Source organism: Plectropomus leopardus, chromosome 12 (assembly GCF_026936395.1).
Source record: "Plectropomus leopardus strain MGB_pleo_1.0 chromosome 12, ASM2693639v1, whole genome shotgun sequence".
NCBI classification, from domain to species: Eukaryota; Metazoa; Chordata; class Actinopteri; order Perciformes; family Serranidae; genus Plectropomus; species Plectropomus leopardus.
The window spans coordinates 27,852,237-27,878,626 of record NC_142187.1 but is presented as its reverse complement, the minus strand read 5'-3'; the positions used below and the strand labels follow the sequence as shown (position 1 = coordinate 27,878,626).

The 26,390-nt window shown below is 39.1% G+C and overlaps 2 protein-coding genes across 6 annotated transcripts in view; one reads left to right on the top strand and one right to left on the bottom strand.

The window, feature by feature from the left end:
• Nucleotides 1–21,266, bottom strand: part of colec12 (collectin sub-family member 12) — a 46,977-nt gene extending 25,711 nt beyond the window's left edge. The window contains exons 1-3 of one of the 4 annotated variants that reach the window (XM_088085703.1): nt 21,126–21,266; nt 12,068–12,297; nt 8,093–8,143 (exon numbers count right to left, since the gene is read on the bottom strand). In XM_088085703.1, the coding sequence (XP_087941829.1) occupies nt 8,093–8,143; nt 12,068–12,074 (58 nt within the window). In that variant the 5' untranslated portion in view covers nt 12,075–12,297; nt 21,126–21,266. Of the gene's footprint in view, nt 1–8,092; nt 8,144–12,067; nt 12,526–21,125 lie in introns of those variants that run through there. The other 3 variants (XM_088085704.1, XM_088085702.1, XM_088085705.1) reach the window with 3 other exon arrangements.
• On the top strand, nt 17,900–26,229 carry clul1 (clusterin-like 1 (retinal)). 2 transcript variants are annotated; one of them, XM_042498276.2, is made up of 9 exons: nt 17,900–18,057; nt 19,452–19,561; nt 21,151–21,299; nt 21,381–21,551; nt 22,524–22,959; nt 24,194–24,316; nt 24,446–24,660; nt 25,578–25,756; nt 25,997–26,229. In XM_042498276.2, the coding sequence occupies exons 2-9, from the start codon at nt 19,459–19,461 to the stop codon at nt 26,010–26,012; spliced, it is 1,392 nt and encodes a 463-aa protein (XP_042354210.1). In that variant the 5' UTR covers nt 17,900–18,057; nt 19,452–19,458; the 3' UTR covers nt 26,013–26,229. The 2 variants fall into 2 exon arrangements, with proteins under 2 accessions (XP_042354210.1, XP_087941835.1); XM_088085709.1 differs by having other exon boundaries at nt 22,524–22,974.
• Nucleotides 26,230–26,390: the final 161 nt, after the last annotated feature.

The following is a 26,390-nucleotide window of genomic DNA, read 5'->3' as shown; positions in this document are numbered from 1 at the left end:
AAAATTAAGCCACTTTCCTATTGGTTAAAAAAACACTAACATCAATGACAACTGGCTTTTGCATTTAAAGGGAAAGGTTAAAATCTGCATTCACTCCCAAGACAAATGACTCTGCTGTAGTCACAGGTATAAATCAGTACGAACTCCAATTGATTCATCACCTGGCTGGACGTGCTCATTTTAACTCCTTTGCATGCATGATGCAATGACAAGATGTCACTAAATACTGTCTGTCTTCACCCAAGCAGTGCTCAAACATGGTTCAAAATTTAGTCGGCCCAAGTTTGAGAGACATTGAACACAAGATGTAAAAAAAAAATCAACAACTGCAGCATTTTCCCTTGCCTTCATATAGCTCTCTACAGCATGATTTAACCTTGACAGTGAACACCAGGGAAAAAACAAAAACGGAAAGGCATACTCGTCTGCTGCAGAGCCTTGTGTGTGACTCTTGTCTACATTAAGAAAGCAAAATCTAGCCAAATAACATCAAAACATGGCTATTTCAAGAAGTTAGTGTGAAAATCAGTTTTTGTGTAATGTGGTTGAAAAACACATAACTATTGTACTAATCATAGTGCTATTAATCCTGCAAACATAAAAGCTGCTTAAGTGTTTTCAGAAACACCAACTGGTTCTGATATTTTCCTTTGCAGCAGATGTATAGATGTGAATACACAAACGCATGCCTGACTAGAAACAGTCATCTAAAACACTTGAGAACTGAGTCAACGGAAAAACTCTGCATGGCTGGCTTCTTCGCACAACACACAGACATTTTTGTGTATCTAAAAAAAAACAAGTACAAAAGCATAAACAAGAAGAGCAGTGTGCTGATGTAGGGCCAACATAATCACAGCCAGAGCAGCGAACGCAGGGTCATATAGTGAGCAGCACACTGACTCACAGCAGAACAAAGAAAAATAGACATTTTTCATTCTAGCTTTCTGCTGTTTTTCAAAGAGAGGAAGCAGAGAGGTTGATGTTGGCCCTCTCTGGAGCCAAAAGACCTCCATCAAGTGTAATACTGAAGCTGAACTTTTCAGCCTATCTGAGACTTGTTGACAGAAAATGGAGTCAGACACTTGCAGTTGTGTGTGTGATTCTTGTGACAGAGCCAAAACCTGCTGCGAAAGGAGAGCCTGACAAACCTCCATTATGTGAAAGAAGACACCCTATCAGATGACAGTTGGCTGTAGGCGTGTCGTTGCCATTGGTTAGCGTATGCCTCTGGGACACGTAGCGTGGAGTTGTGTGAAGAAGTTTGATGAGGTGGTTAGGCCGATTTCGGTTAAAAAAAAAAAAATACAGCTTTATGTAAAACCGCCAACTGACAGAAGCTCCATTGCAACTCCAGAACTGTCGTGCTTCATATCTGAAATCTTTTGTCATTGACACATTTAATTAATAGGAGCTGCTCATCTAATGACTCCATAGGAATGTCGGTACTGTATGTGTCTAATATGTTCCTGCTATGAAGATAAGATGGAAGTCAAGGCAGCTGGAGCTCATTTTGGACTCCCAGCTTGATAAAAAAATAGAGCCATGTAGTAGTCCAGGCTGTCCCATATGCCATCCATATATAAATGTTCTGTGTCTAATACCAGACAGACCATGTTAAAAATTTGGCACTGTTACTATCTGCATACGCCAATGCTGAGCACTGTGTCCATGCTGCTTCCCCTTTATCTTCCTAGCCACCTCTTGTATTTAGATTTATGTGAATGTTTTTCTTAAAATGTGTTGATGTTCATTCAGATGTTGCCATGGGGTTTGCCACAGTATGGATAAGATATGGTTACAGTAGATTAAGTGTGGTTGAGGTTTGGTGACTAAAATTATGGTTAGAGTTTAAAACAACCCAACAGCATTTGTTGGTCTGCAACAGAGCACTAACTCTGGTTTCCTGACACTATAGGCCCATCCACCACCCTGATATTCACACGTATACACTCTGTTCATACACACACACTAAAACACTGGAGAGGCAACAGGATACGATTCATTCTGCTACTATTACTACTCAAAAACTCCAACAGCACTCATTTGCAAGAAGTGGGGAGGTCAAGAAAGGTGCAACTTTATCCAAATGACCTCGGACCTGTGGGCCCAACAACTTGATGACAACCACTCACATTTGAATTCCCTTGTGAATCTGAAGAATATATTTGTTTGCTTCACTCAATACATAAAAGAACTTATAGCAAAATGAAAAAAAGCTGATTTTTGAAATCATAATATCCAAATTCTCTATGACATAACTTTAACAACACATAAAAGTTGTGTACCAGTATAGCAGCAATGTAAGAAACTAACTGTCCATTTAGAGCATGTGAAAGTAAATTATGTACATACTCCTGAGAGACAAGAGCACGTGTGAACGCAACATTACTGGTTTTCTCAATGGACTATATAAAAAAAGGTGGACATAGCCCAATGCTTTCTCATACCTAACTCACAGAATATGTCGATTTCCACTGACTTTCAAAACTACTTGTATGATCAGCCCCAAAAGGACATATACTACTGACACATCATATTGTCACTAGCAGGCATGCTACAGATACCACATACTATCAGACTAGGATAGATTGTTATAATAGCAAAACTCAATGTTGACTTTGAGACATTAATACTGGTCTCCTGGGTGAAAGTCCTGTGTTTGTTTGACACAAACATTCGGCGGGCTTTGTCTGTCTTTATGTTATGCCTTGTCACTTCCTCCTCTGTTCATAAAATAATTCCTACGTCCACTAGAGAGTGCCACCTTACAGTAAACAAAAGTATGGGTCATTATAAGCTGCTTGCACAGTAAACCTGAGTGGATGTTTTTTCAGTAAGAGCAGGCTAACGTAGCCACCGTGATGTCTCTCACTGGCTTACTGACTTCTGTTTTGAAGCCTAGAGTTTGGCCTTTTTGCTATCTCCATCTTGTTTTTTGTTATTATAAAACCAGTGGAGTCGGCCCCTGCTGGCCATTAGAAAGAATGCACTTTTAAGAGACTTCCCGCAAGAGCTTCACTGTTCAGACCTGGAAATTAACAATGGCTCTCAGTATATAAAGGACACCTTACCTTCTGCATTGGTACCTTATGTTGGCTGACATAAGTGATATAAGACAGAATTGTTTAGGATAGATGCAATCCACAGAGATGCTGAGAAAAAATTGTTCTGCTCTTTAACAACAAAGGACATAATAAAGGACTGAAAAACATTTTTTCCCTCTGAGATACCTTTTTTCTTGTCATTTTGATGATCTGTGAGTCTCATGTTTGGCTGCATGCACAGTTATATCCCAGTTGAAGACATGCTGACTTGCACTAAGCCTCCACTTTGTGAACACATTCCTCTACAGACTGCCAACATGCTGCAGCAGACTTTGCCTTATCACCATCTCTCTTTGAGTCATTATCAGCTGTATTAGGCTGAGTTTTAAACAAAGGGCCGCTCTTGAGTGCAGTGGTTTGTTCAACTGACCTGCAGCTGACCTACGCCTGTCCCCTCCACTAACGCTCTCAGCAGAAATCCTCACATGCTTTACGCTGGCCCCATGCCGGGATGCAGTGATTTGTGTCGTGTCTGGGATGAATTCCCGCCTGCCTGTCATTGGTCAATCCAGGATTGACCCACCATCCTTTTGACCAGTCACAGACCGCTCCTGCAGATCTGCAGGTCTGGGATAAGATCAACAACAAGACAACCCAGCAGGGCTCTGTGTTGTTTTATCTGTCTTCTTGTTTTGTTACCCTGTTGTTAGTGTCTACGTCTTTGTAATCCTCTAATGTTTTCTGCCTCTCTCCTCCTCCTCCTCCTGCAACTCACTCCGCTCTTTATTGAAAACACGAGCGAGTAATCTTTCATTAGGACAACAGAACACGAACTGCATGCATGCATGCCCTGGAGGAGGTTGTAAGTAACAGGCAGGCATTCCGAAAACATTCTTCTCTGGTAATAAAGTCCCCGTAAATTAAAACCACTTGCTGTTGTGCTCCCAAAAATAAGTCGAGCAAGGAATGCGACTCCTCAGACGAAAATAAAACTGGTGATAAATGTTCCCCCCTTGAATCAGAGAAAAAGCATATTGATAAAAGAACAAACAACCTCTGAGCACTGATGAACACTACAATGAAAAAAGCAGCTGTATAATATAGAAATATATACATTTTTGTGAAATCATCTCCACTTGAGGTTTCTTTTTCCATCCCCCTCTCCCCTCGGCACATTGCTGACACAGCACACAGACCCTGAAGGCCCACGGTGCCGACTCCCCCTCCACCTCTCGCTCTGAGTATATAGGTTTGGACTGAATAAACTTCCAGTATGGATACGGGAAGTGGCTCAGCAACTTCTCAGGTTTGGACACACTCTCAGTGGGATAATAGACCTCTTGTGGAAAGCAGATGTCAAAATGAGTCAAGGACCTCATTCCTCTCCACACTGAGGACATACGAGAAGCATAGAACATATTTCCCTGCCAGCACACAACTATGTGTGGAGGCCACAGACAGATGACATGTGAAAGGAAGAGTTCAACAGTTTGGAAAATACTTCTCATTCAGAGAGACGAGAAGATCAATACCATGCTACACGTTGAATTTGGAGCTGGTGTGAGGAGGTGATGAGCTTAGCTTAGCATTAAGACTGGAAACAGCTAGCCTGAGTCTGTCCAAAGTTCAAGAGTACGTTGCGCAGCACCTTAAAGCTACCTTATTTGCACATTTCATTATGTTTCTTTAATCTGTGCACTAACAGACATTTAAAAACAACAATTTGTAGCTTTGATGGCAAAGCAGTAATAACTTCCAAAGCTGTTTCATCATATGAACTCTAGATAATATCCGGGCCTGATTTCTCTTTCATACGTGTAACATGCACATAAGTGTGCTACATAAACCAACTAATCCATTTGGTTTCGGCAAGCGGTGACACCTGAGTAGAGCGGGCGGTAGGACATGATGCAAATTACACCACGGTCAACGGTGTCTGTCCCTTGACTTTTTCTGATTATTTCAGCAGCCCTTACAGACAGAAGTTCCCAAATTGTCACCTGTCTAGTTGGAAATGTCATCAACATGGCCACTTGCTTGCAGTGAATTCGATGAAAAATTACCTGCTCTATCCGGCATGGGCTCAATCCCACATTAAACGCACTATGTACAAGGGCGTTAACACAGTAAAGTCTGTTTAATGTCCGATCCAACGGATTCAGACATTGTTTTTCTCACTTACAGCTCCTGCAAGTAATGTCAAGGTAATTTCAGGTTTGCAGCACATGTGAAAAGACCTGTAGAGTTTTGCTGTTACTAGGAGGGTTTCCCTTACAGATTGGCGCAAACCTTAAGTGATATTTTTGAAATGTCGATACAACATAATTGCAGATAACTGCATTTCCACTGGATGATGTAATGCAACTTCTCCTCTTGAGGTAACATTCCAAGCAGCACGGATGTTCAAACATTAGCAGGTTTATTTTTATTGCAGCCACCACACTAACTGCCATTATTTCCAAGAGAAGGCGATATAGGAGTGTTATGCAAGCAATAATGGAAAGGCAAGCCCCCTTATACATGGGAGCGGCCACGTATGAGGGATTTCTGGGAGGTGACAGTCCCCAATTTCACAGAGGAATTGTGGATTCAAAACTTCTAAATGAAACACTCAACTTTTTAAGAGTTATGTGATGCAGTAACACCTCTTGTATTGCCAGCTGCATCATACCTAAGGGAGCCAGTTCCTATCGACAAGTGTATAGTCATAGCATGATGTGACATGTAAAAGCCAAAAAAGTGTTTCCATTGCAGTTTTACTAAATATGGCTTTTTCAAATTGCCTGAAATACCACCTCATGTGAGTGTTGAAATGGGATTTTTTTTTTAATTTACATGTTTCCATTAGACATATTTTATATTTGCAATTTCAATTTGTGCAATTTAAGGGTTAACTGAAACCCACCAACAGTGGTGGAGATGGTGCACAGAAGCGGACTGATGAGTAGGCTGTTACTTGTCAAAAACAGTTTCTCTGTGCTTCCAGTCATTATGCTAAGCTAGGCTAACTGCCTCATGAGAGTGTTATCAGTCCTCTCATCTAACTCTGAGTACGAAAGAAGCACGATACTAAATGTCAAACTATTCCTTGAAAAAAGGCTGAAGGGTCAAACATTGTGTTGTTGGGTTATTTGAGAAGTTTTTCTGAATGTTACAAGCCTACAGGCAGTGAGCATTTGATACTCAACAGATGCATTTTGGGTTGAGTGTTTCTTTTAACCCTTGCTCCTGAGCAGCTGCTTAGAAACCAGAGGTCAAGCAGCGAGAGTAAAAAGTACAGATGTTAAGAATAAATAATGTTTTCATAAATCTAGCCTGAATCATATTCTGAAGAAAAATGTTTGGTGTTGAATCCAGAAAACTAAAACTCCTCTTCCAAAAAAAAAAGGTCAAATAAAGACACACACACACACACACACACACACACACACACACACACACACACAAAGTGGTTAGGCAGTTTATCGCGGACACGTGCAAATTGATCATGATGACACACAATGTGGACTCCTACTGCACCTACACTTCCTGACATATGACTTCTGCGTGTATGGATGACACACATACTCTAAAACACCTCTAAAACCAGAGGGACCACTGTGACCAGTTCAACCCAGCGTGATCTCTGTTCTGGCACAGAAGCAGAAGAACAGGAGACACACATACATCCCACTGAAGTTAAGGTTCTTCTCAGCTATGCTAATAATAAAAAAAACTCAATGTGCATCATCATTGATTATTATTATTGGTTGTTTTCAGACAATGACATTTCAGCTTCTCATCTAACATCAGTCACCAGCAGTCCAGTACCACTGAAACTCGAGCGCTTCGACCACTCACACTACACGAGCAAAATGTCAAAAAGTCAAGCGTCCGGGATAGTTTTCAAATTTGTGAAGATGACCTTCAAAAAAGTCAAGTACCAAACAAGCAAAAAAAAAAACTTTCATATATCACAAATCTACATCGATATCTACAACCAGCTTGTCAAATCACCTGATACAGCCTCGCCATTTGCAAAGTATTCTTTTTTTCAGCTATTATAGCTTTAATGTCACTGCAGCCTGCATGCTAACAAAGTGGATAATTTTCACTTTATATTATGTGCATTAAATGAAAACTGACAGTCCAACTTAAGTCCCCATCTCTCAATAGCCTTCCCCCCATGAAGCTTTGATTAATTGCAAGTATTTCTAATGAAAGCTTCATAACCCCAAAACTGATATTCGGGACAGCTCTAATTGGTACCAACATTTAAAACAAAATTAAATAAATACCCTGGCTTATGTACATAGTCCAGAGGCATGCAATTTTTTTGGATAACTATTGATGCTAAAACCAAACAGTCTTTTACAACCATGTTTAATATCTCAGACAAAAACCTAGTTTTCAAAAGTAGGTTTTGCATATTTCGCTAAAATCTCTCTTCGTGGAAACGACTGTGGCTTGTGTCATCAGATCCGACCGAACTCAAGGAATGTGTTAACATAACATTTTTGAACACACAGCTGGTGGAGGTACCAACATCTGGCCAATGGGTTTAATTTTTTTTGCCTGATGAGTGAGTGAGATTATAAACCTGCGTGGAAAATCTGGATCTGAGACTCCGATACATAAGAGGAAAAGGAAATCAGCAGACCTGTTTAGAGACTGACTTTCTTGGTTTTAGACTGAGTTATTATGTGTATTTTTGTGCCGAGCGAAACAAAAGTACACTGAGATGCTGATAAGGTTTGCAAAGTCAGTCGTCTGGTCAGGAACACCCAGGATGTAGCGGTTTCCCTTTCCATGGTACCCTGCTGATGTTTTACTAGAGAAATAAAAATGAAAGCAGTGGCCAAAAACAAGTTCTGGGAAGCGAGGTGTGGCCTCCTTTTAACCTTGTGGATTATTATAGGTGGATTACAGCCAAGCAAAATACTGTATTTTAAGAAAATATCCTTTCTGCAATAATTGGCATCACCAATGTGCTATAGGGGATATGAACAAGTGAAGGTGGTCCTTTAAGTTCACAGCTGGAAGTCAAGAAGTCACTTGATACTCACCAAACCTCTTATAACCAAAGGACTGCACCTCCTCCTCATCAGCAAAGTCGTCTGGAGGGAGAACACAAAGATAATGGAATTAATGTGCTATTTAAAGAGTAAAAACAGACACTGGGGCACTTCTTCCTATTATTGTACATCTAAATAATTAAATTTTTAAACACAAAAAAACTGAGGTCAAGGAATGCTAACAAGCTTTTCTCCAGAGGTCTCACAGTCTTCATCAGCAGATGGTTTCATCAATTTTCTACCAACTTATTGAAGACTGTGAAATGCTGTTGAAAGTTCCAGTTAAAAGCTGTTAAAGGGACTGTTCACCCCTAAATCAAAAATGCACCTTTTCCTCTTACCTGTAGTGCTAATTATCAATCTAGACTGTTTTAGTGTGAGTTGCAGAGTTGGAGATACCAGCCGTAGAGATGTATGCCCCCTTTCCCACTATTAAAACAATAATTTGATAAAATTTACATTTGAAAAACTCAGCATTAATGTTTATTCCAAAAATCATGACCCGGTTACTCAAGATAATCTACAGACCTTGTTGTGAGTAGTTTCATGCAGGAACTATTTTCTTTCTACTGCATCACAGCGCAGAAGGAAGTGTGCATCTGCTCATAGACAAGAGCCTTGTGCTTATGACAGTGCAAAATGTAACCACTGATTCCTTCTCAGCTTAGCTGTGATGTTAGCTAGCTTGGTTGTATTGGGTAAGTTACACGCTTCCTTCTACACAGTGATAGGGTTGGAGGGTGCAGTTCAGTAGCAAGAAAATCCGGTCAACTGTGTCACTGTGTGGAAGGAAGTGTGCATCACTTGCTATCTCACGTAGCACCAATGAGCCAGCTGATGTTAAAACTCAGGCCAGGAGAACGCCATCAAATTTAACATCTAGTGCTGACGCGAGTCTCTAGTCCGTGAGTTGATGCACACTTCCTTTCTCATGTTGATACAGTTGGCTGGAGCAGTTCAGTAGAAAGAAAAAAGTTTCTACATGGAAACTGCTCACAACAAGGTCTGTTTATTTTGAGTAACTGGGTCATGATTTCTGGAAAGGGACATTAAAGTTGAGTTTTTCAAATATAATTTTTTGGCCGTTAAAGCACCACAAGCTGAGTGCCATCTAGTTCCATTATCTCGGAGAGAAGGCAGATATCTCTACGATTGATATCTCTAACACTGTTGCAAAGGTCAGTTTTGAACTTTCACAATCAATTTCAATTATATTAATCTCTTTTGGTCCTTTTATAAATATCATGATACAGAGCTTGCTCCATCCTTGTTTCAGTTCACTTATGTGTTGTGCTTAATATTAAACACAAAATTCACCCTGTCTCGCATAGATGAGCTCAGCTCTTTTTAAGTAAACTCTTTTCTTTCACTTTGTGGGATTACTCCCATCTCCCATGACCTGACAGGCCCAGAGAGTCGCCTCCTTTTCAGGCAGCTCTTGCGCCTGTGGGAAAGTACTCTGCCAACTTCAAAGCTTTTTTTTTCTGTGTCATCATCCACGGCCAGGGAAAATAAAGAAACACCACATGTCCCAAACATCTTCAGAGGAAAAACATCTCTTCATCTAAAATGCCAAATGCAGTGAGGTGTGACGGTATAAGAGCAATGGCTGTCCGTCAGAGAAGTACAGGTGAAAGAAAAAGCTGACTGTTTTGCATGTCTCTTCCTGAGTTTACTATGCAGGAATGTTCAGAAACGGCTGTTCCTGGGGCTTAAACCTGCAATAAATCACAGGGACTTTTTTAACAGACATGTCATGAGAGCAGGGCGAGTGGAGAGGTGACAGGAAAGATCCAAACAGTTGTAAATAATCTGAAACCACATCTTACTTGTGGAATTTGCCTTTCCCAATACCCCCAATAGTCTGTGTCCTGTTTGTGTTTCCAGGCAACATGATTGTGTCCCATTACAACGGTAATGTTACCGTAAGTATGTTTGGCTTTTCAAGAGTGATTCGGGGAAATAGAGTTCATTTCATTTTGCTCAAGGGGTTGAAAAAAAGCAGATTTGAAAAAAAAGAGTCAAATTTAAGGTAATTTGGATTTTGGGATGAAAACTGCAGCATGGGTCCATGATATTTAAGAGGGATTGCGCAACATGACAGAAACTGATCCCACCAAGCACTGATTGGGTGATTTTGCAGATGTCTAGGCATCGTAAATTTGGTTAAAAAGTGAACGATTTTTAAATATTTATGTTACACATAACTCTTGATTAAACAACTATTTACTGACTGCATTTCAAAACATAGTAAACACCAATTTCACACTGAAATATAGTCACTGAAGTGATGTTAAAAGAATTATATCTGGTAACTACAACTACCGCCCGTTCTCATTCCTAAGTCATTAAGTAGATCCGCATTTGCAGTGATTTCGGCATAAGATCCCAGCACCAAAAGCCACCTTTCGCTGACCAGGTGGTGTCATCTGAGAATGCGGCCTGGCAGAACCAGCGGGGTCTTATGATACACCACCGGATGTATCATAAGACCCCCATATATGATGGGTACAACAAACCCCAGACTTTCACCCAGGAGGTCAGTGTTTGCCCCTTGTGTGAATGGAGGTCGACTCTGTTTCGGAGCCAGCCACAAGTGACCATTCGACAATCTGCAGTTTTTCGCACTTTCACGTTAGCTTTATTTTTCAGTCCCACAGGTTATTGCTCATCAAAAATGAACCTTAAAGCTAAAAAAGTTTTGTGTTTTTCTTGTGGTTTATTGCAGGGGGCATGTGCCCCCTCATTATTTGCATGTGCAATCAAAAGATAAAAAGCCGTAAAAAAAAAAAAAGTTAAATAAAACAGAGGACTTTCATCTCGATGAAATTGAAGACATTTACACAATAAATTGATGCCAAAAAGACACACATGAGCGCATAAAAATTCACCAGGATGCAGGAAATGTTCCAGTGTCCCCCATTGTTGACACAAAACCTACACCCCTGCTGGTTCTGCAGTATACCTTTCTACAGTTTAAAGATGTACACAGAGCCGCCCAATCCTTATAACTCAAAACAAAGAACTAGAAGTAGAAAACACACAAAAAATCTAAACTAAACAAAAAAGCTCCCACTACAGTCCTCTAAAAACAAGGACATAATGGTGTTTATGTCTCATTGCCTCTCACAGCAATTACAGTAGCAACAGGAAGTCACATTAGAGATTTACTGTGAGAGAAGAGTTGTTCAAATTCATGCCCACAATGCAGAGCTTTGTATTCAATGATGGACCACAGGGTGGCAGGAGTCATGAAGTGTTTAAACAGCGTAGTAATGGAGCAGAGCTTGCTGACCTAAGTGCCTTTGTAAGGAGGTGAGAGTGACATGCACAGCGTCCAAAACATCAGCTCACCATATGAGAATCTGGGCAAACTTAAAATAATCTTTATTTAAATTCATGACTTGTTACCCGCTGACCACCATGACTCATGCACTTTGGAGTCTGAGCTATATTCCATGTAATGTGTTGAAAGGAAGCAAGCCATTGGATTAATGGACGCGTGTACCACAATAAAGCTGTTCATGCACGGGAGTCCAGCCTGACTCAGTGTTTCCTGCACTGCTTTTTATTCATATTTTGCAAGAGAAGCTTTGGATCTAATGCATACAAGACTTCAAGTGCAACAGAAAAAGTACAAATAAAGTTCTAACAGCAAGTAACTAAACTAAAATCACTTTTTTGGCTCTGTTGTGAATAGCTGTGTTAGTGTAGGTTAGTGTTTGATGTGCAGCAGCAGCCAGATGCAAAACAATCCCAAGCAGAGTCCCTTAATTTAAACCAGATGTCAGACGCGAGTTGTAGCCCACGCATTCCTCACGTCTCACACTGAGAGTAAGAGGCAAGAAAAAAAGCGATGAACAAAGTGCGACGAGAATGGTGCACGAGCAGAAAATAGATCAAATGCGCATAAATGAAACTGCAGCGTGCATTTAAGTTAGTATCTGTTTTGATGAATGAGCTTACCTTTCATTGTGCTTTGCAGGACTCTACCGTAGTGAAACTTGTTTGAAGTCACATCCAGAGCATCGCAATGGTATGTGCCCAAAAGCTCCCTTTGAGCGCACAGCGTTTTGGATATGCGGCTATCCCAGTATCCACAGTTTGTTTCAGCTGTAAGGATTCAAAGCTCCATTCGTGACTCTTTGGGGACGATCTCCAGCAGCGCAGGTAACTTCTGCGTCGCACCTCAGATGCTGCAGCAGAAAGAGGAGGGAAATTTGTTGCAATTCGGAGTTACAAGAGGAAAAAAAGAGTCTTCCTGTTAATCTGGTAGTTTGTAGAGATGCTGAGGTGAGGCTGTATCCTTATCCAGCTCAGCACTCTGCTGGTACCCGCAGCAGTAACCGGAGAAACTCAAAAAGTGAAGGAATCCAAACGTGAGAGGAAGTGGTGCGCCCGTAGGGCTGCACGCAGAAACCACGTGTTCCCACATCTGTGCGCACCGTCTGCACTGATTACTTTGTGTGTGTGTGTGTGTGTGTGTGTGTGTGTGTGTGTGTGTGTGTGTGTGTGTGTGTGTGTGTAAATATTGTGCACAAATATGCTGAATACGCACTATTCCCACTGACAAATCAACAATAAACAGGTGTTGTGTTTTGATGTCTTAATTAAAAGACAATAAAATCTAATTACAATAACATACTGCAGCTTTCACACACTAAAATCAAAGCCAGTGATTTATTAGCTTATGTAGAATTACTTTAAACGTTGCACTGTAAATATTAGTAATACTGAATTAAATTAGAAATACTGAGTTGACTTAACTTAGTCTATATCATCTTGTTATTATTACTTATTTTGAGTTACTTGCACTAAATATTAGGACAATTTTGGACGAGTGCCTGATGCAAAATTTTGTTATCTACTTTGTACATTTAATTCTTATTTTGATAAGATTAGCTGAGTTTGGTGGTTTTGCAAAAAACTGAGATGTTTTTGTATTGGTAACAACTTCTCACAAAGTGGGGCAGTTTAAAATGTCTAATTTAACTTCGAAATCTAAAAAAATTAATATGCAATCCCCCATAACAAAAGTTTGCTATATTTAATTTCAAAAGTGAGGAGTGCATAACAGGTTTGCACTGTTATTTTTTGCCACATGGAGGCAGCAACAAGCTGATATGAGGAATATGATTCCTTTAAAAAAAAAGGGAAGAAGGCAATGAACAACTAAAGAAGAAATGACCCAAAATTAGCTTGAAATTAAAAAGTACAAGAAAATTACCTTACAATTAGTATGAATAACAGTTTTATTTCTTCCCTTGAAATTTTTCCCTTGCTTTTTAGAGAAATTTACAAAATCAACTAATTGCTTTAAAAAGAAATCGAACCAATTTGCTCAAGGTTTAAAGGGTTAAATACTTGTGAAAGGCACTTGAAAGCAGCAAAAAAAAGAAAAAAGAAAAAAAGAAAAAGTGATATTGCCCCAAGTTTCAAAGGGTTAAAGGGATAGTTCACTCAAAACTAAAAATCCAGAGAGAGACTTTTGGAGTTAGCAGCAAGCAACGAGTCCCTTTGTCTGATTGAGAAACTACTGTGTGTGTGTGGGAGGCTTCCAGGTAGCATGTTAACACTGGCACACAGATACCTCGAGCTCCTGTTGGTCTTGTGTGAGTGCACAACGCAGCTCTAACACCAGGAGCTACAGGTTAAAACAAGGACGAGAACATGGCACCAGTGATGTTTTTCCAAACAAAAACGTCGTCGGGGGCTTCAGGACACTTGGATTACTGCAGACGAGCAGTATGGAGACATATTTGTGATTTCATTATGTCTTTTTTAACAATTGAACTATTTGCTTTAATTTTTTTGAGAAACGAGTGTAACACCTTTCCCCAGTGAATTTCCAGCAGTACTAAAAAACTTCACCAGACTTTCCATCGGTATATCAACTGAATTTTCATTTTTGGGTGAACTATCCCTTTAACACAAGAGAAGAAACTAAATAATTACAGAAATAGATTTATTCTAACATCTGCTGTTAGTTTGCTGAAAGGGAAAATTTCCCTCATGCAATAACTGTTTTTAATTTGAGTTTTTGTTTCTCTCACACTTGTTGCACGCTCATTATTGTATCTTAGGCTTCGAAGAAATCTGCTACGAGTTTCCCTTTGAGCTTTTATGCTGATCGAGCTACAGTGAGACATAATTAACACCAATCCTGTTCCTTCAAACAAAACTCAGCCCAGCTCTGTGGTTCCCAGTCGTTAACGGTTTCATCCATTACACCTCAGTTCTCTGTGAAGCAGTTTATCCCCTGCACCTGTTTATCTCTTCAGCTCAGGGCGAGATGCTTTGATCAGCAACACAAAACTTAACACAAGACCACATCGTGAGCTCGTTATATGGACCTGCTGCTTCACCTTCAACTTTATAAACATCTCCAAAAACTCAAACCTGCACTTAGGGAGATGTAAAAACATCAGATTTCCAGAAAAAGTCAACCACTCTTGCATCAGTTCCTAAACTTTTTCGTGATGTATTTTTATTCCTCTGTGATTGAGTAAATGCAGCCTCAGACGTTTTTATTGTCAACTGTTTTACGTTTAGGTCAACCGCGGGAGAAGATGAGAAGAACGTTTCTCCCCGCAGAGTTATAGAAACCAGGTGTTGGAGGTGTCAGCGAGGCAGCAGAGCGAGCTGAAGCACTGGCTGTTTTTGATTATTATCCAGTGAGGACCTCATTTTCTGGGTCACAGCATGCAAAGAGGGCACATTTTTGGGGTAGATGGTGCACCGGTGAGGAGACGGGGACAGAGGAACCCTCTCACCCCGAGTCCCTCGCATTCCAGGAAAGGAGATGCTAAACAGCTTCCTGCTGAGAGGAATGTTTCCTTTGACTAAAAATACATCGGATCCACATGTGGGTATAGGTCTAAGAATAACTGGTGGTAATTTATACACGACAGGCTGATGTTCAACCAATTCAAAACAACGGCTAAGGCTGCACGATATCTGATAATGTTGTTAAATATCACGATAATATTACTTGCAATAAATAAACAGATACTAAAGTATACTTGGTTCTAAATGAAGAAATGAAGTAGATGTAAAAATAGTTGTGATGCTGTCACAGATTTGGAGCTTGTTATGATGAGCATTCAGTGATTGGTCGGGGGGTTGGAGGCAGACCTGCTGTTGCTGCCGTTTGACACAGCGCTTAAAGACCATCTCCGTGAGCTGCTCTCCTCTGGCTCTCTCTCTCTACCTTGTCTACACATAGATGTACTAAGAATCTGGATACAGCCCTGGAGGCGGGGCCTTGTTGCACATCCCACACATAGTCATTAACCCCGACATAAAACAGCTCAGCTCTGTTGTTAAACTTGTCAATAACCATTGGGTAACGTTGGTCCAATATGGACAATGAAAAGGTAAGAATTTTGGAGCAGCAACACCCACAATTGTATGATCAAAACTGGAAATCCTACCGAGATGTTACATGAAAACTGGAGATTTGACAGACGATCAGCACTGAGCTGGTTGGAATACCAAGTGAGTAACAAGGGAAGCGTGTTATGCTGTATTAGCTGACTAATGTTCCTTTTTTTGACACATCACCATAGCAACATATCATTATGTGTATTGTATTTGCCATCCTACCATTCCATTGGACATTTTTTTTCCTATTTTTTGCCATGCTGAGGGTGTCGCCATCTGCCGGACTCCATGTAAACATAACAGTTAGCCCTTTCACTGTGTGTTGCAGGCACAGAGCTGTGATGTCATGGGAAACAGGGAGAGAGAGGGGCTGCACGAGTCAATACGCTGCACGTAGCTCTACAATGAAATGAGATTTTATCTGTTTTAAATAGACCTAGTAAAATTTGCTGTAAAGTTGCACTGATGGGACAAATTACATGGTCTTACAGAATTCACAGGGATTGGCTAAATTTGCATTTATTGTTGCGACTGCAACATTGGGAAACTGCCAAGGGACTGGGTAGTTAAATTTTAAAGTGTAGTTTTCTACTGACACTCTCTTTCAACTAAAAAATCCCTGACAGTAATAAAAAACATATTGTGGAGCCCTAATAAGGGCTTATGTGTATTTCTACCTGTGTGTGAATGTGGGTCAGATGTATATTTACAGCAGCTTATGTGTTAAATGGATGCAGCTCTGCTCTCATGAGATCAGCATGTGGCTCAGGTCCAGTAAAAACAATCTTTGATCATGTGATCTTTTCATATTAAAGAATTACTACAAATGATTACAATAATGTTTCCACACTGACAAAGTCCCTCGTCAATCACTCATATCACACACTCTATGAATTACTGCACAGTTTACTGTGATGACATCACTTGTGTGCATGTGGGGATTAAGCCTTGTGTGTGTGTGTGTGTGTGTGTGTGTGTGTGTGTGTGTGTGTGTGTGTGTGTGTTGCATTAAGGATCTCCCACTGAGGGATAAATTAAGAGCTGATGCACCCCAAAGGGCCCAACCCACCACAGTTTATAGACATATTTTTTTAACAAGTGTCAATATTTGAGTGTATTATGAACATTTCCAGAACATTTTGCACAAAGAAAACATCTGTTTCTTAACATTGTCTTAAAATTGTTATCCTACCATCAGGGGTACTCGCAAACCCCAGATGTATACTTTTACTCATATTTAATGGGTGCATTATTCTATCAATTGTTTATGATTTTGTCAATCAGTTTGTTCCTGATGACTTTGAATCACTGTTTCCATACCTGTTCATTGTGTTTTGTTTTGTTTTGTTTTGTTTTGTTTTATTTTTGGGTCTAAAGCACCCAATTCTGATATGCAGTTTTAAAAAAGACCTATTTAATAAGTTCATGTTTGCCACTGGTTCTAATTTATTTAAAGGAGACAGATTTTCTCATGTGCCGATCCTAAATATCAGAATTTAAATCTGCTTTTAATGTTTGATTTATGCACAATTCATGCTTGTTTGTCCTGTTTTTATTTACTTTGTTTTATTTATTCTCTAAGTGTTACTAACTTTATTTGATTTTGCTTTGTTAAGCTTCTGAGTATTGTGAAAAGTGCTCTTTAAATAAAATGTATCATTATTATTATTACTATTATTAAATACTAAGTTAAGACTACTACTACTAAGTTAAGATTATGTTTAAAAGCAGCTAACTATAACTTAACTGTAACTTTCCTAAAATAATAATGTTTTTTTGTTGTTTTTTTTCAGATGACACTTCTTACACAACTTGTAAAGAAATCAGTACACATTTTCTAACAGTAGTTTGTTCTCGGGGCACTAAAACTATGAAATATGCTGGAAAATCTCACCAAATAAGGGCAATATGAAAACAGAGAGCCTTCACTTTCTGATAAACATCCTTATCCTGCATTAGCAAAGTAAACAAAGAGCTAACAGAACACTGGACAAGCATCACGAAGAAGACAACACTGAATTCTCACATAAAAACAAAAACAAAAAAACAATACAGAATTGCAGAAGTTTTAGAGATATCTTGTAGACTAATTTCTGTGGCAATATTCACAGGGAATAATCTGCTCAAAATTCATCCAAATGCTTGTTTTGCACAAACTTCCTGCGTTAACGCGTTCACTCTTTAGGTTGATTGTACAATTTGTGTGTTTTTTCTGTATTCTCATTGTTATGCATTGAATATAAAATATTTGAATAATATTCCACTTATTCGGGTTTCATGAGTTCAGACAAGGACAGAAAATGGGATTCCTTTAGAAAATAGGTTGGGAATGACCGTGAAACAGAACGTCTGACATGACTAAGCAACCTCTTATGCAAAACAAAGCTCTGTGACAGCATGTTGGATGCTGGATTAACGAGCACTGACATCAAGCAAAGACTGTAATAGGATGAAGCTCAAGTGGAAAGAGCACAAATAGACCCGGTCAGGTCAACATAAACTTCACGGCTACTGTCCACACCGAGCACTTTGTTTATTCCTGCCAGCCGAGAAGCACCTGCAGTCATCTACAGGTAAGTTTCTCCGCTGTGATCGTCACTTTGGACATTTTTGTTTATTTTTTTTTTGGGGGGGGGGTCTTCTTTTGATGAGTCATTAATGTGCATTTTAAATATATGTGAGTTTAATTAAATATTTTATTGGTATCATAATGTATTTTTTTAAATGGGATGTTATTAAAGTTAACTTTAGTTCATTTAATTATCACATTTTCATTATTTTAACTGCTCATTTTGTTTGTTTCTACTTTAAAGTGATATTTTTGAAGTAAAATTATTATGATTACTGCAGCATTTTTTTGCACACTTTTTTTAACATTTATGTTAAATCCATAATTATGCATTTATGTATAGATTAAGTAGCTCCTGCACTGATCTTAAAAACAGCGGCTACATGTTGTGAGGAGGATATAATAGAGCTGATTGTACCAGCAGCTTAAACCTATAATGAAATAAGTCAAGTCAGTACATCCCCATTTACTTTAAATCCCTGCTGGATGCAAACTTGTGTAACTCCTCGTGTGGCCGAACTGGGCCAGCTGAGTTTAGCTCATTACAAAACTAACATGTAAACACAAAATTATGTCAGTTTTTTTTACCTTCTGACACAGCAGATGGTCCGAACATAAACACGGCTCGCCAAGTTTTTAAGCTGACATGGGCCTGATGATGTATCCAAATAAGCGTCTCACCTCCTTCTGTTAACCTCTCACATTTAACCCTCGTGCAACTATTGGTACATTTTTTGCTTTTTTTTTTTTAACTTTCATTTTTGGATCATTTTGGCTGCGTTAATGCGTATTGCATACATTTTTGGCAAAGGTGTTGCAACAAGGTGTTGGTTGCAACATCATATCTAAATCTATCGTATCTTAATACAATGGAATCCGCTACTTTTTACAAAAATTGACATGTATCTTGTTTTCAGTTTATTTAAACTATATTTTACAAGGTAAGTCCCGTTGAGACAACAATCTCTTTTTCAGGGGAGACCTGGTAACAGACACCTAAACTTCAGGATCTGCTGATATGATATGATATGATATGATATGATATGACATAATTTCTGCATCACTGCAAATAGACTATTTAAAGTTCTTTAGAGACTCATTTCTGTTGTCTAACTTCTAAAATAAACTGCTCCAGTTACAATCTGAAGTGCAAGTATTAGGGACGTTTGACTGTAGTTTAAATCCAGACAGATGTGTAGCACCACCAAGTGGCAGACCTCCTTATGACCGTGTGCAGTATTATTTATGTTTCATTATGCTCAAGCTCAAAGCTGATTGGCCCTCTGGATCAGACTCACGAGCACCTGTTGTGTTTGTTTCCCTGTTTAAACACATTTTGTGTGTGTGATCATAAGATAAATGTGATATTCTGTAGCGTCATTTGTCGTGTCCTTTCAGTTTAAGAATGAAGCTCCTGCTCGGTTTGGCTGTGCTGGTGGTGACGCTGGGGGCCCTTTATTCGGCCCCAGAGGACCAATCCACGAGCATCTCAGAGGACACCTTAAAACGTGAGTCAGCACAGAAGAATCTACATTTCTTTCCATTTTAATTTATATTTAAGGAAATGTGTGGGATGTTTTGTACCAGAGTTAAAAGTAGCGATGTGTTGATCAAATACTAAGTTTTAGTATCATTGTGATAATGGCAAAAATCACTGAATCAAATATCACAAAACAGAGAAAAAGCATCAAACAACATAATCTATTAGCAAATCTATTAGTCATTGAAATCGCTAATTTTACATCAACTTCCTGCAGTTAATGTGTTTACAATTTGGGTGAATTGTACAGTTGTTATGTTGTTCTGATCTGTTATTGTTATGATTGAATATGACATGAAATATCCATAAAACATGCCAGGGGTCATTGATTCAAGGACAGAAAAGGGACCCTTAAGGAAAAACTGTTGGGAGCCACTGTATTAGCCTAAACGATCCCATAAATGCTTAACTAAACTTTGCACAGCATGCCAAAAAGTGACATGTCACACGAGTGGCACAGATGAGCAGCATGTGTCACAGAAAAATGACGTTAGAGCTTGCACTGTCATATCTTTTGATATTTTTATTCAGTGCAGCTAACTTGGTATCAGGCGCAATATTAGCCTGAAGTTCCAGTTGTGAGTGCCTTAAGAGTACATGTGCTTTATAATGTGCTCCACTGTGCATTTTACACTGCACATGCTATTATTTCAGTGTTAAGGTACATTAATATAATCGTCAGTATTGCAACTTGTTTCTTGCTGAGTGTTCGAATGGTGCTAACCGATCAAAATTGTTGCCTAAAGTTCTCTTTGTGTGGAAAAACAGTCGTACAGCAAGTGTCTCTACAATGCGATCAATATTTCACTATTTCTCTGTTGGAGCTGTGTCTTCTGATATATAATGTAAATAAAGTGTGCATACAATTATTTTAAGAAACTTTCTACGGCTCTTTTTATCATTTCAGGTTACTATTTTTATCCCTTTAAAAGCTGCTTCGTCATCATTTTTCTTGCTTTCAGACACCTTTCACAAGTAATAAAACCTTTGAAATCTGACCAGATTGGTTTGATTTCTCTCAAAAACATGGGGGAAAGGCAATGAGCAACTTGGCAGAAATTCCCCGCGAATTGTAAGAAAGTAGTAGATTTATTTTTAAAAAATGTAAAAGCTAGGGAAAATTGCTCAGGGAACTATATTTATAATTTTCAAAATTAAATGTTTAAAAATATTTCACAATTTTATTATTTTAATTTGAAGTAGTTTTTTAAGGTCCTTTTTTTAAAACTTTCCAATTTAATTTAATTTAATTTAATTTTATTTGTTTGTTTTGTTTTTTGGGGGGGGGGGTTTGACAATTTTTAAAAAAAAATTTCTTTCTTTTTTTTCTACTAATTTCTTGCTAATTTCTGTGTCATGTCTTCTCATTGTGCTCATTGTCTTCTTCGTATGTTTTGAAAGGAATCAGGTCAATTTGCCCGGGTTTTAGAGTCCTCAGATGTTTTGATTAAGTTCAGGGACATATAAATCACATTGCAGTCATTGTTTTGTGTGTGAAAACATGATATTAAGTATTTATAAAAACATCTCACCCACATTTGTGTCTCCTTCTCTCAGAGTTGTCCCTGAATGGCGAGAAGCTGGTGGATGAGGAGGTGAGGAGAGCTCTGTACGGGGTGAAGCAGATGAGGGAGGTGATGTGGAGGAACGAGCAGAAGCACGAACACCTCATGAAGTCCCTCCGACACAGCAGCGACAAGAAGAAGGTGAGACTGCCGATAATCTGAAGGAAAGATGGACAGAGAGAGAAGCAGGCAGATGAAATATGTTTTGCTTTGGGCCACCAGGGGGCAGATCAGCTGGCTAAGGAGGTGACTGAGAAGCTGGAGGAGGCGGAGGAGCAGTGTAAAGACTCCCTGCAGACGGAGTGGGAGGAGTGCAGACCTTGTCTGGAGGATGCTTGTAAGAACTTCTACACCTCCACCTGCCGCCGGGGATTTGGCATTTTCCATGCCAAGGTATGAAAACTACACCTCTGACTGTCTTACTTTAACCTCCAAACTCTTGCAGAAACAATGACAAAAATAACAAAAGTGTATAATAATAAAAAAATAAAAATAATTCTATTATATAGCACCTTTAACTATTGGGTCCCCCTTTAAACAAATTACAGTACTCCCCCTCAAATGCAGTTTTCTGTCTGTAACTCAACCGCTATGAAAATATGATGGATTAATATTTTTTGTTAAATATTTTAAACTACTTCAGTCCTGATCATAACTATCAAACGTTCATTCATTTCCAGAATGTTAACCCTTTAAAGGCCAGTATTTGTTATGATACCACTGATGTTTTTTGTTGAAAAAACAAGCAAACAACAACACAAAGATGGATTTTTTAAAAGACATTTAAGTCTACCAATATTTTCATTTTTATTTGTATTTTTGCAAATCAATATATGTCATGGATTAGCAGCATGACTGAATTTGATGATTAAAAGCAGAGTTTACTTAGACTTTAACTTTAACAACTTTATTTACCCCAACAGGGAAATCCATATTCACAATCTGACAGTTAAACAAGCAGCACTCAGCTGTAGTAATAGTGTATCAGAGTGTGTGGGTGTGTTTACAGAGTGCTTTGACAAAAAAATAAATTCAAAAAATGGATGGATGGATGGATGGATGGATTAAATAGAAGGCAATACAACAATGGAAATATATACCGTAAATGTGCAATGCATCCCAGGAGATACAATTTGTGATTTGTTGACTAAAGTTCACTTTTTCAAAGAAAAAAAAATCATAAAACTCTGTTATTTTAGCCTCGACACATTAGGAAACAAAGCAATTAACTATTTTTCCAAAATATTTATGCGCTTACCTATTTAAGTGGTTAAACCCCGGTAATCATGCTGTGACCCTGCTGTTGGTTATCAGGTCTCAGGTGACACTAAATCTCACTCACCTCGCTGACTTTTCCTCCTGCAGGTGGAAAACTTCTTCCGCAGAGTTTCCAGGCGCTTCGGCCCTCGTGAGCCTCCCATGGACGCAGGGGACATCCTGGTGAACCAGGGTCCTGACACCGACGCGCAGGTCGACCGCATCGAGGACTCCTTCAACCGCCTGGCCAGCAAGGTGGGCCTGCTGGTGAACCGCAGCGTCTCGCTGGTCTCCAGGATGAGCGACAGGCTGGACAAAGTCCTGCAGAGAGCCTTCCTCAACGACACCGACCTGCTGACGGAGGACGCCGACCCCGACCCCTACAACCCGAGCCGGGACTCGGGCTTCCTGCAGGGCGTGGGACTGGAGGAGGTGCTGGACTCCTTCTTCGACTTCGGCAAGAGTGTGGTGGAGGAGTTTGGGGCGGTGGTGACTCAGGTGTTTGATGACATCCAGGAGGCGGTGGAGGAGGAGAAGAAGAAAGGTAGCGCGAGCAGCGGTTAGTTTTGGAGTAAATACCGTAAAACTTCAATAATAGCGCAGATTGATATTTGTTAAAATCGTTGACTTTAACAGGCTTAAGGACAGGCGCCTGTAAGAGACGTGATTTTATTTCCTTTCTTACAAAACTGTTGCTCAGAAAAGATGGGATCAAATTATTTATTTAATCTCTTGAAAACGGGGCAATTTTTTTATTTTTTTATTTTCAAAAACGTGGGGAGACGGTAATGAGCCACAACAGAAAAAATGACCCATAAATTGGCAAGAAATCTATGAAAAGTACAAAAAATTACCTGAAAAATTGCCAAATAAAAAAGCCAGAAGTGACCTAAAATCCTTTAAATAGTCAATGATTCTGTAAAAAAAGTTTTTAAATATATAATTATGAATATAGTTCCCTGAACATTTTTTTGCTAAAAAAACAAAACAAACTTCTGCATCTATTAATCTCTTTTTTTGTGTGTGTCTTCATTGGTGCTCATGGTTTCAGTAAAGCTAAATAAATGACTAAATTGTCGAGAATGCCTCAACGCTAACATTGAGATTAACATATTCAAATAGACAAAACTTATAAATACATATTATATTCATTGTCTAAGCAGATAACTAATGTTTAACTCCAGCAGGTAGCTGACAACCCAGTTTTACACATCCAAAGAACTGCTATAAAAATGAACTGCATGGCAACTAGACAGGAAGAAAGAAAACTCAACAGCAATGTCTCTTTCCAGAAATCATGACCCACTTACTCAAGACAATCCACAGGCCTTGTTGTGAGCAGTTTCATGTAGAAACTTTCTTTCTAAACTACAACCCTTAAAATGTATCACTGGGCAGTAAATGCAGGCCTAGTTTGGTAGAAAGAAAATAGTTCCTTTGTGAAACTGCTGAAAACAACACCTGTGGATTATCTCGAGTAGACGGGTCATGATTTCTGGAAAGAGAAACTGCCTGTTGAGTTTTTTTTAATGCATTTTTTGGCACTTTGAGCACCACAAGCTGAGTGCCATCTAGTTCCATTGTAGTGGAGAGAAGGCAAACATCTCTACAGCCAATATCTTTTACTCTCACATCATAACAGTGGAGACTGATAAATAGCACTACAGGTAAGAGGGAAAATATGTATTTTTGATTTTGGGATAAACTGTCCCTTTAAGCCAATGCCAATCAACAAAAAAGATCTAATTTTCAACATTTTTTTTTTTTTTTGTTTACAGCAAGGGTAAGTTTCCCCCGTTTCCTGCAGAACAGGAGGTTGTGCCGGGACCTTCGCAAACAGACCTCAGAGTGCTGGCAGCTGCAGAACCAGTGTGAGTCCTGTCAGGGAGCCCTGCTTACAGGTGAAGCACCAGTGCCACCAGCAGCACCAGCACCACCAGTAGCACCTACAGCACCTGCAGCTCCCTCACAGCTTGTGTTTCAGCTGACATCTCCTGCATACCTCTGACCGCTCCTCTTCCTGTCTCCAGAGTGCCCCAGTGTTCGGGAGCTGCACGTGGAGCTGGATGAGGTCTCCCAGCTGGTGGATGTGTCCAAAGAGCAGTATGATGAGATCTTGTCTATTGTCCAGCGCCACACTGATGAGACGGTGAACTGGCTCAGCAACATGGCAGCAGAGTTCAGCTGGGTGGCTCAGGCTGTGGGCAACAGCAGCACTCCTGAAAACATCTTCCACATCACCAAGGTGAGGAAAAGAGATCAATGTAAAGGCAGTGATATAAAACAACACTCATTACGGGAATACTTCACCCACAAAATGATAATTTGAATACAATATCTCACAATGTGATACATTGAATTTGTCAGGAAAACTATTTTGTTTTTTTTTGGTTTTTTTTTACATGAAACAGAGAAAAAAAGATTCCAAAAAACGAGAAAAATCTTGGCATAAAAGGGGGCCGCATCTAAGACCAGCGAAACTTCATCAAATTATTCATATTCATTCCAAGTCTCATTTATCCAGTCACATGCTTGGTACTTTCCAAACACATGCATTTTCACCAAAAATTTAAAATTCAAAATACTTGTGGCTCAAGTATTCCTTTAAACCCTTTGATACCCGAGCAAACTGGCTTGATTTCTTTCAACGAGCAACTTAAGAAGAAATGGCCCGAAAAATAGCAAGATATTGGTCACAAGTTACAAGGAAATTGTCTTAAAATAAGCACATAAAAAGAAAAGTTAAAACAAACAAAAGTTAAAGCAAATGCTAAATTAAAAAAAAAAAAAATATATATATATATATATATATTCTTTTTCCGGTACCATAATTTTATGTATATAATTAAGAGAATTATAAGTATAGTTTTCTGGACATTTTTCAATCATTTTTAATAATGTCCCATAATCCCCCCAAGATAATTATCAGATATTTCAGATCATTTTCTTGTCACCTTTTACCTTTTTTTTTTTTGCAGTTTTTGGGACATTCTTGTTAAGTTGCTCAATGTTTTTTCCCCACTTTTAAAAAATTAATTCTCTCTGGTTTAAATGCTAGTAAAAGACGTCTAAATGAAGCACAAGAAAAGTGATGTCGGTCCAGATGTTAAATGAATGTACAGCGACGGGACAGTGTAAGAAATGTCTTTTTCTGCCCTCCAGGTGGTGCCAAAGACCAACGATGAACAGAACAAATCTGTGACTGAGACCACGGTGCAGGTGAACATCCTGAACTCTCCCCCACTTCTCCTCTCTGTTCCCGGGGAGCTGGAGCTGCAGGACCCGGCCTTCATCCAGTACGTGGCCCAGGAGGCTCTGAACAAGTACAAGGAGATGGTCAGGTGAGAACGTTTACCGACATCACAGGGTTGAGCGACAGCTGACGTAAATATGCTCTTTCCAAGCTGTCCTGCTATAAATGTTTTTTAAATAATAAAAGGCACATATTGACATTAGACCCTAAACTTAAGGAAAAAACATGTTTCTGAATTTCTATTTCAACCTTTTCTTCCAATATTTAATGTTAATTTAATGTTTAATGTTAAACAACTGACATAAATGCATTCTCTCATTCTTCTCAGGTACGAGGACGAGTAAAGCTACCGTCTCCTTTTCTAAACTTTCACCAGCACTTTCTCTAAGAACAGAACTAGATTGTGTTCCTGTATAGTCCGCATAATCTTGTTAAAATGTAAATACACTATAACTGAACCATGTCAATCGTTGCTATTTATTGAATGTAAAACGAAGAAAATGTACTTACCTGTTGTCAAATGGTGTACATAAATAAAAAATAAATAAAACACAGACATAACTTTATTAAAAATGTTGAAAAAAATACTGTTTGAGAAATGTACCCTCAAACCGTGCCATCTCGGGTCTGAATCTGAACGCTGTTTGTGGAGAACAAGAGAGCTAAAGAAAACATTTCAGTAAAACTTTTATTTTTTTCTGTACAAAATCATTAGTTCTCAG